The 13,409-nt window shown below is 45.0% G+C and overlaps 1 protein-coding gene across 1 annotated transcript in view; it reads right to left on the bottom strand.

Moving 5' to 3' along the window:
• Positions 1-13,409, bottom strand: part of ext1b (exostosin glycosyltransferase 1b) — a 119,731-nt gene that overhangs the window by 32,906 nt on the left and 73,416 nt on the right. Inside the window, exon 2 of the mRNA XM_031866485.1 lies at positions 1,937-2,030. Coding sequence (XP_031722345.1) covers positions 1,937-2,030 — 94 coding nt within the window. The remainder of the gene's footprint in view (positions 1-1,936; positions 2,031-13,409) is intronic.

The raw sequence follows: 13,409 nt of genomic DNA, 5'->3' as shown, positions 1-13,409 counted from the left end.
GTGTGTGTGTGTGTGTGTGTGTGTGTGTGGCAGCCGATAGTGAGATAAGCGCACTTATGTGGGTGCACTCTGTGGACGGTTAGGAGAGGTAAAGGACAGTGCAGTAGTAATGCGGGAGAGCACGGTGCAGTTATAGAAATGGATGAACTGAGGGGAGAGAGGAAGAAAGTGAAGTGCGTAGATTTCAAGAGGTTTTGAGGTAAGTGGAGGTAAATGCAGATCCAGTGGAGAATGACTCCACATGGGGGGAAATTTATCTCACGGGGTTATTATGGTCATACAGCACAGTGAGGCGTTACGGTGCATTATATGTAGTCATTTTAACTTAACGTGCACTTGACCTTGACAAACTGTTACACTTGAAAAAGCGCAAAGATCTCACGACTGTACCTTTGTAAACCATGTTGATGTTCATACACCACTGCCACAACGTGTTTTTAATCTATTTTGAAACAATGAGGAAAAAAAACTATTACCATCTTTGTGGCTGTAAATTTGGTTCACTGTAACTACTGTAAGTCCGCTTCCAAGTGGACTCTGGTGCGGTTCGGTTGTGGTGTGAAAGAAAACAGGATTTTATGATAAACTACTGTGGGATTTTGGCATTATTTTTAAAGATAAACTATTAATAAACTACTAATCTGTTCAGGAAAAAGTCGTATAATTTATCTGTATAAAACTGTTAAAACTGCTGTGCTTTTATACGACTGTGTACTTTGTCAGTTCACTAAGTCCGCTAAAAAGAGGTCCAACAGTTATAAGCCCAGAATAATTTCGCCCTACCCCGTTCTTTTATTATTAATAATTCAATTATTTCCTTGTGAGCTCTTCTCTTTGTGACACCAAAAGTACATGCTTTTCTCTTGGTCCGGACCAAGTGAACTGAGCAACAGGTGTGAAAGCAGCCCGAAGGGCGTCACATCGAATATTTAGTTAAGTACTGGAGAACTGTGGCTAATAAGTGCTAACACGCTACCCAGCTGGGAACATGACAGGGTTCATCGGTTAGTTTCTTTACACTATCCCCACTAAAGGGCCAATTACTGTCCCCTGGCATTTCCTTTCTAGAGATTGTAAATAATTTCATTTAATAAAGAGTTATTAAAGAGAGGGGGATAAAAGCTCTACTAGCTTGCGTTCTTGGACGCTAACAGGATGATAAGTTCACACTGTTTTATTAAAAAAACGCATGTCTAGTATTGTCTAGCATTGCCTAGCATTGTCTCCTGTCTCATAACCGTTAACTATTTCTCTTTTGTGTGGCGGCTTGTACACAGATAAAAGTGGACGGTGCTCAACAGCTACTTGGCTACGCTAGCTTCCTTCTTTTTGGACTCTTCCGGCTCTCCGTTCCCTCCAAGGTCAGCGCTGTCGAGACGGTTGTCGACTGTGCAAACTCATCACCAAAGCTGAACCTGACTGGATTCACTTCGCTCCCATAGCATCATCCCGTCATGGAAACTACGTAGAAACTAAGATCAGAATCTGAAACTTGATCAAAACGAATGTTAAGCTCCAATCAAAATCAGGACTTTTCTAACACATTACAAATTTGTCCAGAAGCCCTGTGAGCACCTTTCTGTTTTGTATTTTAAATTATCACAAGATCAGGCAGCAATTTAAATGTTTCTCGTGTTGCATTAAAAATATATATATACAGTTTGGAGGCAGGACAAAGTTGCTAATCCTCTCAGTGAAGGTCTCGCTTGTTTATGTAAATTACACCATTAGTCTGAGAATAACGGTGGTAATGATTTAGTGATCCTTTAATGCGAGAAGTCGCACCATTAAAACTAGTGCTAAGTGGGAGCATTGAGTGTAGGAAGGGATCCTTGTTCTCCCCGGTTATGTTGCTGCGGGGCATGGATCTACTACAGCATGTGCAGTGCTTCCTCATAATGGGGGAGCTCGTTGGTTTATGTGCTGCTTTGTTTACCTGCAGCGCCTCGAGGAAGCGAAAGGAGCCCAGTCGTCTGCCGCGGGGCACCAAACAGAAGGTGGAGTTGTGGAGCATCTCTTTGTAGTCGTACCTGCGAAGACACACAACACACACACACGTGGATAAGTTCACCGGCGCGGGCGAGAAGGTGTTATTTACGGCAACACTCTGAAAAATATGTGTGTAATTACAGGAGTACGTACAGCGCATGCATCACAGTAACTTGTTGTAATCAGCTATATAATGGGATAGTATATCACAGCTGAAGGAAATTCCATACTGAACGCGACTTGTGAAGTATCTCTACCCCGTGTGTACATGTATGTGCATAAGAGTGTTTGACACACCTCACAGGGACATTTTCTGTTTTTTATGTATGACAAACCAGAACACACACACACACACACACACACACACACACACACACACACACACGTAAGGGTCGTACAAAGGAGCCGGATGGGGCAAGAAAAGACGACCTTTAGTCAGATTATCTAAACTACTTTATTTCGGAGGTAAAATAAACGACAGCAAGTGCGCCCAGAATGCCTGTGATAATCCCTCACTCGCAAGCAAGTACAACGGGTCAAATTTTAACCTGGAAATGTAGTCTTTTGGAAGTTTACAACAAACAGTTTTGGGGGATAATGTTACCCTTCACCTTTGCTTTCTCCTCCAAATATGTTTGGGCAAGCTGGGGTTTGTTTGCAACCTGTCTCATTTCATCCAATGTCGGTCCGACTTTTTCTCTCTCTTTGTTATGACGCAGAGGCCCTCCCACATCTCAGCAACGTGTTTATTATGGATAGAAGCGATGGCCAAAACTAACACCAACGTCATCCAAATTGTCATAAATCTCCGGCTTTTGCTTCCGTTTCGTTTTCACCCAACAGCCTCTTCACCCATGAACTCCCATCCCGCCACGCTCTCCCCTCCTCCCTCCTCATCCTATCTCACAAACCATACGCACCATTTGCACACCGCCTCTTCTTTACTCGCTACCTTTCTCAACCCATCTATCTCCCAAAGCAGGAGGCCACTGCTCCCTCCCTCCCGCCCTCCCTCAGCCCCCCCCCCCCCCCCATCCCTCTATCTCTCCAGTGAGGTGTGTCTTATTGCTCTCCAAACAGGGTGATCAACCCTGCCAGGGGTAATGAGCTGAGAGTGACACCTGCTTCCACCACACAGCTGGCTCTGTGTGTGTGTGTGTGCCAGAGAAAGACAGAAATAGAGAGACAGTGTGTATCACTGCATCGGTCTGTTTGCATGCACGCTGCTTTTCGACGTGTTTTGACAGTTTGCTCGTACTGCTAAATATAAGCAATGATGCCATGTGTTAACAAGTGCTTCCTTCCCCCTCCGCTGCATGCGTGAACCCTTTACCAAGTCACCGAATGCCTCGATCTCACGGGTTCTCTCGATTATCTTTGCTTCTCCCGTCCCCTTCCGTCTGTACTTCGTCTCGCCTTCACGCTCCGCGTGCCGCTTTCTTCTAAAACGTGGATACAACATCTCCCCGTGTGGATTATTCTCTCTCATACAGACGCACGGCGCAGATAAATGCCACCTTAGAAGCTAACATGGCAGCCAACAGTGCAGAACAAGGCATCACAGTGTTAATGTGTTGTGAGGTCTAATTATTTTCTACCTTTTACATGTTTTCTCTAATAAAAATTAAAAAAAAAGGGAGCAGATCTGTTTGAGCTGTTTTTCTCACATATTTTATGTCACCATGCACCCAAAAGTTATGTTATCCGCCTGCAAGAAGACACCGATCACAACTTAGAGTAAACCAAGTCTGCTTGCGACAACGGGCTCAGAAGATATGTTTTGCTGTAGAAGAAAAGGGGAGACGGATTGGGAGAAAGCATAAATGAGATGATGCTCAAGAATAAAAACAGAACATTTTAAAACTACATTTAAGTGTCTATGCTGCCAAAGCCATTTTCTAAAAATATATTTAGATGTTTTTGTATTAATAACTCTACATATTAAACCACAATAAAATAAACTAAATGACACAGCAATGGTTGTTGAGTGAAAAATAATAATGAGCCCTGAGGGTTGTCCAGGTTTGGGGTTAAGAGACTGGTGAGGCAGAAAATCATTTCTCATTTAGCCATAGAATATACAAGGGGAAGGTTACAGAACGAACACACGCACACACACACACACACACACTCTCTGCTGTATTGATGATGCCGTGGATGTGCTGTAGCTTGTACAGAAGTGTGACAGCGAATGCTGATGCTGCCTTCAGTGTGTGTGTGTCTGTGAATATGGGCCGAGCTGACGGGGCAAAGTTGGAGGCAAAGCTCTTCGTTCACACACACACACCTACACACACACACACACACACACACACACTTGGTGGTGATTGCTGATGTTGACGGCGAGATGCCGCCTTGTCTCTTCTTCAGCGGAGCTCTAATGAAGTGCAGGGAGACTTGACAGCCGGTGATAAAAATCCCACCCTCATTCACACCTACATGCAGAACGTTCTGTGCGCCGCATAACGCAAGAGTCGTACGCGTAAACACACACACACACACACACACACACACACACACACACACACACACACGCACGCTCGCAGACACACGCACGTGAACAAGCGACAGCTGCACTCCCTCACATTGGCGTTCCGTCACCTGTCGATGGAGACGAAGGCGCTTTCTTAGCCCATATTTCAACACCAGCTGTCTGCCTGGACGGTGTCTGTTTGTGTGTGTGTGTGTGTGTGTGTGTGTGTGTGTGTGTATATGCAACAGCCCACGAAACAGGCCGCCATCTGATGGCCGTGAATATCAATGTGTGGATTTAACATGCAGCAGCCCGGAAAAATGAATAAATAAAAAAGCGTTTAATCTAACCACAGCGCTTCCTGTGTGTGTCAGATCTTCTGTCTCCTGCGTGCTCAACACAAATCTTTTCTATTTGACCTTTTGACCTTTTTTTTCTGTATTTTTTTCTGTTTCATAAGTAATGCAGGAAATCTATACCAAGCCTCTCAAAGCAGAACACCGGTTCACAGGATGCAAATTTTGGCAAGATGTCTCCTGAAAAAGTGGCAGTACAAAGCCTCCCACATGATTCACCTGCTGTGCATCCTCATCCCGACTCCGATGTAAAGAGAGGATTTTCTTTTAACCAGGGAGTGTTACTGAGATTTGAATGAGGAGGTCGCAGGAGGACGTCCTCTGCCCTGTGAACCAACCTTCACCTCCCTTCCTCCCTCCTCTCCTTCAGTGCCAACCTCCTGTTGTTTTTGCACGTTACGCTGGCTTCAGGGGGCCAAAACTAGCTTTCGCTATCTTTTTAATGCTTCTTCTCTACCTCCACTTCTCCTTTTTCTTGCTCCGTCTAACAACAGCTCCTTTATGTCCTTGTGACCTTGAGCTGGCGCCGGGGGAACCACAGCCGAGCTGCGGGAGCCTGCGGTGCTGTGATTGCGTGAGTTTGGTTTCTATATTTTTCTTGCATGCATGCGTGTGTGTGTGTGTGTGTGTGTCTCCATTGTATATATGGGTGTGCGCGCATGTGTGTTTGTGTGAGACAGATAACACAATGAAAGCAGGGTGAGAAAGAAACAGAGCGAGCGTGCGACAAAGGTGAAGCGACAGCCTGCCGGAATGGCTAAACTTAAATGGCAGAAAAACAAAGTCAGCGTGCAGAAAAATATGAAGCGGACAGAAAACTATGGGGCTCCGTGTAATAATGACCTCTGCGTGTGTCACCCGTTGTTTAGCACGCGAGGGTGAGTTTTGAGTGCACGTGTACGGCATGTACGACAACGGCTTCTCAGCGACATCCTACACGGTTGCCGTGGCAACTTGCCATTTACCGCCTTCACTTGCAGCAACTTAAGTACACGGAATGGGCGCTTCATCCACGCTACCAAGTGGGTAAGCGGGTGACAGAGGAGAGGGCCCTTATGGCTAAGTGATCTGAAGTATTCAGATTCTTTACTCAGTACTTATTAGTAGTCATAACATAATGAAGAAGAACCTTTAGTTACTGTTGCTTCAATAACACACATGAGGTTAACGGTGATAACAGAGGCAGATATATCATGCGATATTCATGATTATCTCGGAAATATTGGTCTTTTTAATCCACAAACAAGTAGATAGAATCATTTCTAGCCAACAATATTTGATCTATGGTTCACTTTTTAATGTTTCTTGCTGACTGGTTTTATAAAGAGAACCAAAAGGTGTCATAAATAATGCACTTTATGCCTGAACAAAATGCAAAATTGTCAGCATCCTCAACAGTCGATGATGCATGTGGAGGACCGGCCCAGCTGCCAGGACATTTTCTTTTGCATTTGTTTGTTTCTGTGAAACCCGGGATACGTAATAACGATGCTTCGGCTGTTGTTAATTTAAGCTAGTTACGTTGTTACTGTAGTTACGCTGTTCTCTCACGCAAACCATGATCTTATTTATAACCTTAACCAAGTAATTTTGTTGCCTGAACCGAACCAATCGCTTCGCAACGTTAACCGCGTGTCATTGTTCGTTTCTGCAAGCGAGAGACGAGGCTGATATGTAACATACTTATGTAACTGTTTTTGTTACAGAAAGGTCGACATTTGACAAATACCATGGTGTGTAGACATGTTCAATAAAAACAAATGGGTTGGGGAGACACGTGAAATAAGGAGCACCATTACTCTTGTATTGTGGGATCGCTCCACTTTACTATAGTAGAGTATCATTTTTTTTAAAGTACATTTCGTTCTGCGCAACCTCATTGGGATACTTACTATAGAAACTCTACTTATACAATACCACAGATATTAGAGTTTAGCATTATTGTTTCTACTCTCATGTTTCACTTACACAAGAGGAAATGGAGGGTGAGGGCTAAACGATGAGTTTGGGAAATGTAATGCAACCTTAATTTTCGCTGGGGTTGCTGCAGCGGAAACTAAAAAATGAAGAAGGGAGATAAATGTCACCTTGAACTCTGATAGTCTTAGCTCTCACACAGTGATCTTGATCAAGGCTTTCTGTAACATCACCCGTTACCTCACATACACAAATGTACAAATGATATCCTCGGCCTTGTTAGGATAGTGGTACTACTGTAGGTTGCAGACTACTTAGCGCGCTAACATTTGCAGCTTAAGTCAGAGCAGACAAACCCACTGTTTGGACTAAAAAAGAGCAACATTCGCCTGTGACACGAAGGGAAGCATAAAGTGGCACGAAATTAAGTAAAAGGACCTTAAAATGGTCTCCGGTATACAGCACTTGAGCAAATGCACTTTGTCGGGCAGCCCAGATTCCCAAAGGGGTGCACTTGGTGTGCTGCCACCTGGACTTTCTGGTGCCGTGTTGGGCACCCAGCAGGCGCCTGAGCATGGGTTTCTTCACCTCGGGGTGAAGAAAACACGAAACCACAACCAGCCTCAGTGTCTTCCAGGGAGCAGAGACAAGGGATCCAATTTACTGCTTATTGAGAGTGTTGTTACATTAGCCTCCCGGACCTCTCTGCTGTCTCCCTCTGCCACCCTCTCACTAATTTCTTTGCCTTCCAAAGTGGGTTTCGGTGTGTGTGTGTGTGTGTGTGTGTGTGTGTGTGTGTGTGTGTAAGAATGGGTGTCTGGAGGTCTGCTGATGTCTGGGACAACATCCAGGTTCTTTTTTTTTTGTACTGCATTGTAGTGGGGTTTGTAGAGTGTCTGTGTGCTCATGAGGTTTTGTTAAAGAAAAGAAAAACCTCTTGTAAAGACTCATCAAATTATTCATTTTTGGTAAAAGAAAGCTCCGATTTCCTCTCGCCGTGTCCTTCTGCACAAACCAGGATGAGAGGGAACCTCGAGATGTAGTGGCTGTACATCAGAAAGATTATAAAAATGATTTGTCATTACGGGTGTCGTGCCACAGATGTGCTCATTTGTCTATTAAATAACTCCCGAACAGACTACGGACAGATTCCAGCAGTAATTAAACAGAAGCCTCGTCCTCTCCATAAACACGAGTGTCTAAGCTGAAGCATATTGTTGCGCGTGCTCCCGTGAGAGTGCGACAGATGTGCCGGCTAAGCGGGCTCGTGGGTAAAAAAAGGAGGCATCTTTGGCTCCTGACTAACTGAGATGGAGTGCGTTTGGTGGGGGTGTGTGTATGTGTGTGTGTTTGAGGATGATACGATGTGTGCACACATGCGTACAGCAGCAGATATGAGCTTGAGTGGAATCAGTAGCATGTGACTGGAATGTGTGTGTGCTAATGTCCCTTAACTTTCCCCTCCCTCTACTTATTCGCCCTGCAGCTATGTGGAAAAGTATGTGTAAGCATCGGTATGTGTGTGCATCCAGATGCGTGCTTGTCCATTTTTCTTTTGGTCCCATCTTCCTCCGCAATGCCTGCTGTACGCACTGAAACTCATTCATTAGCCTAATTAGCGCTCATTAGCCAGCTTATGCTAGCTCCAATCAGCATTCTTGCATGGAGTGACCCAGAGGTCCGCCTCGCCGAACAAACACAGGCTTTCTGCGGTCGAACCCATGACGACCCTGAGGTCTGCCCACGCGTGCGGGGCCAATCCAACTGCACTCGGAGGACTGTGGAGAGTTCACCCTGACCAAAGACCATAGTCCTGTGTAGCTCAGTGGGTAGCCTAGCATATAAAACACAGCTGAGTGAAGAAAACGACTCCATGGCGGCTGGTTGGGCTGAAGGCGCTGGCCACATTCAAAGAGTTATAATGGAGAAAAAAAAACGTGCGGCAGCAGAAAAGGCAGCACAGCAGTTACGAGCCAGCTGAGGACAAATATACATCTGGAGCTGTACTGTGCATTGGATAAAAGTGTCTACATGTGGTCCGTTTTGTTTTAACATGACTGTAAAGCTGCGCTAGGACAGCGCTGCTAGTGAATTTGTGGGTTCTGAAAATGAAAGCCAACGCTGAAGTGCCTTAAACCTGCATTCTCTCTACTGGCCATCAGGGGGCGACTCCTCTGGTTACAACAAGAAGTCAGATAGTATAGTCTATCAGAAAATGACCCTACTTCTCACTTGATTTATTACCTCAGTAAACATTGTAAACATGAGTTTATGGTCTCAATTTCTAGTTTCAAGTCTTCTTCATTGCAGCATGATGTTCATTTAGTAAATTATGGTCCATTTAGAGTCAAATAGACAATGAAGCAGAGTATGATTTAGAGCGGGGCTATCTTGTTATTGACAGGTCGCAGAGTCGTATATGATGTCTCTAGGTCACTCCTTCTCAGTCACTTCTGTTCACTGGTTGCAAAATGCCAAGATGGCGATGGCCAAAATGCCAAACTCGAGGCTTCAAAATGGCAGTCCAATGGGTGCTGTCACCACGACCACTTCCACTTCTTATATACAGTCTGTGTTCTAGGCCGCCTTAGACAGACCACAACAACACAGTTAGAATATTAACGTAAGACATACCACAAAAAATGCATTACTAGATCAGAATTAACAGACACAAAATTGTAAAAACTGAATCAAACACCAATAAGAACAATATGAAAGTCACTCCAAGAACAAGTCAGAATTTAAAGGCAACCTGAGAAGAGTGTGAAACCTTTCCCATAAGAAGTGAATAAAGCAAACACATCCAGATTGTCATGTAGCCCGGAAACAATATTAGCCAGATGAGAGTGCATCACAGGTGGACAGCTGTTGTCACAGGTGTGGCTGCGATCAAAACAAACCGAGGACGCACTGGGATCTGTGACGCCGCATCCGAACATCCCCTGCATAAGTGGAAGTACGCGTTCCTGCGCACGCCTTGCTTTCTCCGCCATCGAGAGCGGGAAACAATTAGCGGCAACAGTTGCAGACCTCAAAGAGGTTGCTCGAGTGTCAAAAACAACTGCATTGATCCCCCCGGGTGGAGCGTAATTAAGCGCTGATGACAAGTCTGTGATGTTTTTGACTCTGATCGAGAGCTTCTTCGGGGGACAGGGACAGCATATGTGGTTATTTGCATAACGAGCTGCGATGTCAAAAGCCATGGACAAGTGTTCCATCAAGACACGCATGTGAGCGGTATTCTGATATCGAGTGTAAACTCGGAGGTCCATCTCGACTGGATTTCAGCAGAACACGGAGATATCCGTGTGTGAGATCTGAACAGGGGCTTAATATGACAGGTCTTTCTGCCCCTTCAAGAACTATTTCTGGAGGGGAATCTTTGACTGATAGGTCCACAGTAATATCTCTGTTATTCTCTCTCCCTTTCACTCTCACCCTGTGTGAATACAGTGCAAAAACAACCCTCGACACATTTTCAGAAAAATAAAAATCCCCCCCTTTCGGTTGCCAAACGAGGAATCAAAAGCTCCTGTAACATCTTGAGAATGTTTACAACATGACACGGGCCCTGTTCTATGCCGGTCACCCGCAAGCCTGCCGTCACGCCCAATGGATATCAAGTCTCCTCACGCTGCCGATAAGAAAGGAACCAGACAAACTCCCAGTAACTCATAGATGCAGCATGAATTCAAAAGTGAGCTGTTTTTAAGGGATTTCCAGAGATGCCCCGCTAGTTTGCATAGCCGCGCTGGATCCCCATTACTATTCAAATGAGGAGCAGTGCGGTAAGTATGGCTGCAGGTGGTAGGTGCGAGCCGCATAAGCCTAAACAGCAACAAAAAAACATGTCCACCGATAAAGATAGGGCTCATGTTCATGCAGACCCACACCCTGTACGCTCGCACAAACTTCTGAATCAGTTCAAGTCAGCAGCCTCCAGCTAGCCCCCCCCCCCCCAAGCGTGTGTAAACCTGAATATTTTACAAATACCCTGATAACAAGAAGTCACTATGACGGCTTTATCCTCACAATCTTTTCAATTTGTCCTCTCGGATTTTTTCCACTGCCAACAGATGGAGGCAATTTTTCAGATATGTTTAGTGTCTGCGCAGCATTCACCAGCACACTCACTCAACTCCACTGAGGATGGAGGTGAGGTGGACTTTAAACCAGGCGACACCTATTCCAAACACGTTTCCCGTAATATTTTGGGGGGAAGGGGGGGTTCATTGGCAGCTAGAATCACGCTTCGCACGCACGCACTACAAGTCACTGATTGGCGCCTCGCAGTGTGATCTTGCAGATGAGGGGTCCGGGCTCCATGGATGTTCGCTGGAGACCAGCTGTGCCTCGCTCCGCACTTCCAGATGGCCCTCGGGACGCCTCACTGTGAGATGTTAGTGTGTGTGTGTGTGTGCGTGTGCGTAGACCCTATCAGTGCGAGACGGTCTCAGATTTAGACATGTCAGCACATGCTCCGCGGCGGCCTCTTTTTTAAACACCGACACATTTTGTCATCAGAGCCACTGAAACGAGGAGCGCGGAGGACGCCGGAGTTACCCCTCACCGAGATCTCCTTTCATCTGACTGACACACACACACACACACACACACACACACACACACACACACACACACACACACACACACACACAGAGAGAAGAAAGAGAGAGAGAGCGAGAGAAAGAGAGAGGAATGTTTAAATTCATTCCGTCCGCATTACGGTCCCTGCCATTCATGACAAATCATTCTCCAAAATCTTGAAGAGTCTGAATAACACACTCTCTTTCATAACACAAAACACACACACACACGCACACACACCGGCACAACAACATTCTCGCAAAGGCACATTTTCTTGACTCCGTGTTAATATGAATTCACTGCACACACATACACACACACACAAACTGGCCCCCCCTCTTCATTTTCAAAGCACCAGCGACCATTATCAGGGTCCCATCTGCCGGCAAAGACCAGCCCCACTCTCCTCCAATAGGCGAATAGAGACTTAATCGCATCTAATTTGTTGTCTGCGACAACATTCTAATGTATTCCCTCTGAAGACTCCTCTAAATCAAAAATATACACCCAGTTCCTGGAGCCACCTGGGTCCCTCGGCACAACACTACAATCGGAGAATGCTGAGAACCCTCCCAGTGCAGCGCCATGACTGTCGACGTAAAACGGATGGCTGAGCAGCACACGGAGTCGGACGGAGAGGCGAACTGTCATCGGTCGAGATTGCCCCTTTGAAATGTCGGCTTGGCAGGAATTTGGAAGAGCAGGCTTCTTTTCAAACACACTGCTGAGCGAGTTATTTGGGAAAAAAAGGGGGAAAAGGCTGCAGAGTGGCCGGGGCTAAGAGACTTGCAAGAGGAGATGTGTCACCTTCAACTCACTTTATAAAATGACTGGAGTTTCCCTGGGACTCTGATTCATAATGTACATCTTTCTGTTCTGGTTGGTACTTACAAGATTTCATGTTGGAAAGGACTCCATGGCTCCGTGGGTCCAGTGAACTAAAACAGATGTTTGGTATTTTTTTTGCATTGTTCACGCTAAAAATGTCAAAAGGTATTAACCCTGAACTCACATGAATTTATCCAATTGACTCTTCCATAGTCCTGCTCCTTTTCACTCTGTGCTCCAATAACAGTTGCTCTACGCTAGCTAACTAGCTAGCTAACGCTACATCAAGAGGAGCCTAATGTCAGTTTTCCTACATATTTCTGTGGTAACGTTAAACAGATTCAGAAGAGGACAGATAGGCTGGTTGCTGACATATTTTTATGATGACAGAAAAAGATCACGGTTAATGCTCCTTTTATATTTTTATATTTATATGGATATAAAAGACCTCTAATATCCCAACGTGAAAAGTCTAAATCCTTGTTGTCGGCTCCTTGAAGCTGTAATGCCTGACGCCGATGTATTACACACAAAGGGATTCCATTCAACTAGCTAACCCCGGCCATCATATAGAACAGTGTGGCTCGTTCACAATTATGCAAAATTAAGGAATATACAAACCTTCACACGTCATTAAAACTACGTTTTTAATGCGGCTCGTATAGCGATGCATCTCAAAAGATTTTTGACAATGAAAGTTCACTGTTGACCTCGGACATAAATTTAAAAATCTAAACTCAAAGTCCACTTAGTAGCTTTTCCCCAGAGCTTTCTACCACATCTCTCTGCCTTCATTGATACATACATGATGACAGGTCTACATACGCATCTGCCTGGTATCATGTGACCAGGTGAACTCGGGTAGAAGCTATGAAGTTTTGTTGTATCACTGCATGTGGACACTTTGATTCTGATACAAAACTATGATACAAATGTATCATAGCTGCAACTGATGGAAAAGAAGAGCCCTTCTTCCCAGAACCCTTCCAGAGAAAAAAAATATTGTTCATGTGAATGTCGTAAGCAGCTTCTAATTATGTGTGTAGGATGGGTTTTCTATTGTCCTCTCTTTCCAACCATTATCATGAAAACCAAAACAGTACGCTTTAGTTTGCATCTTCTATTGACACATTGTATAGTAACTGTATTTCAGTTATAATCCATGTTCATTCAAAATGGATCCCCCCCATCTCTTTCCCTCTCTCTCTCTCTCACACACACACACACACACACACACACACACACACACACACACACAC

Source organism: Anarrhichthys ocellatus, unplaced genomic scaffold (genome assembly GCF_004355925.1).
Source record: "Anarrhichthys ocellatus isolate YVR2014 unplaced genomic scaffold, GSC_Weel_1.0 scaffold35, whole genome shotgun sequence".
In the NCBI taxonomy this organism is placed as follows: Eukaryota; Metazoa; Chordata; class Actinopteri; order Perciformes; family Anarhichadidae; genus Anarrhichthys; species Anarrhichthys ocellatus.
The sequence above is the reverse complement of the archived record's forward strand: the minus strand, read 5'-3'. Positions and strand labels throughout refer to the sequence as shown.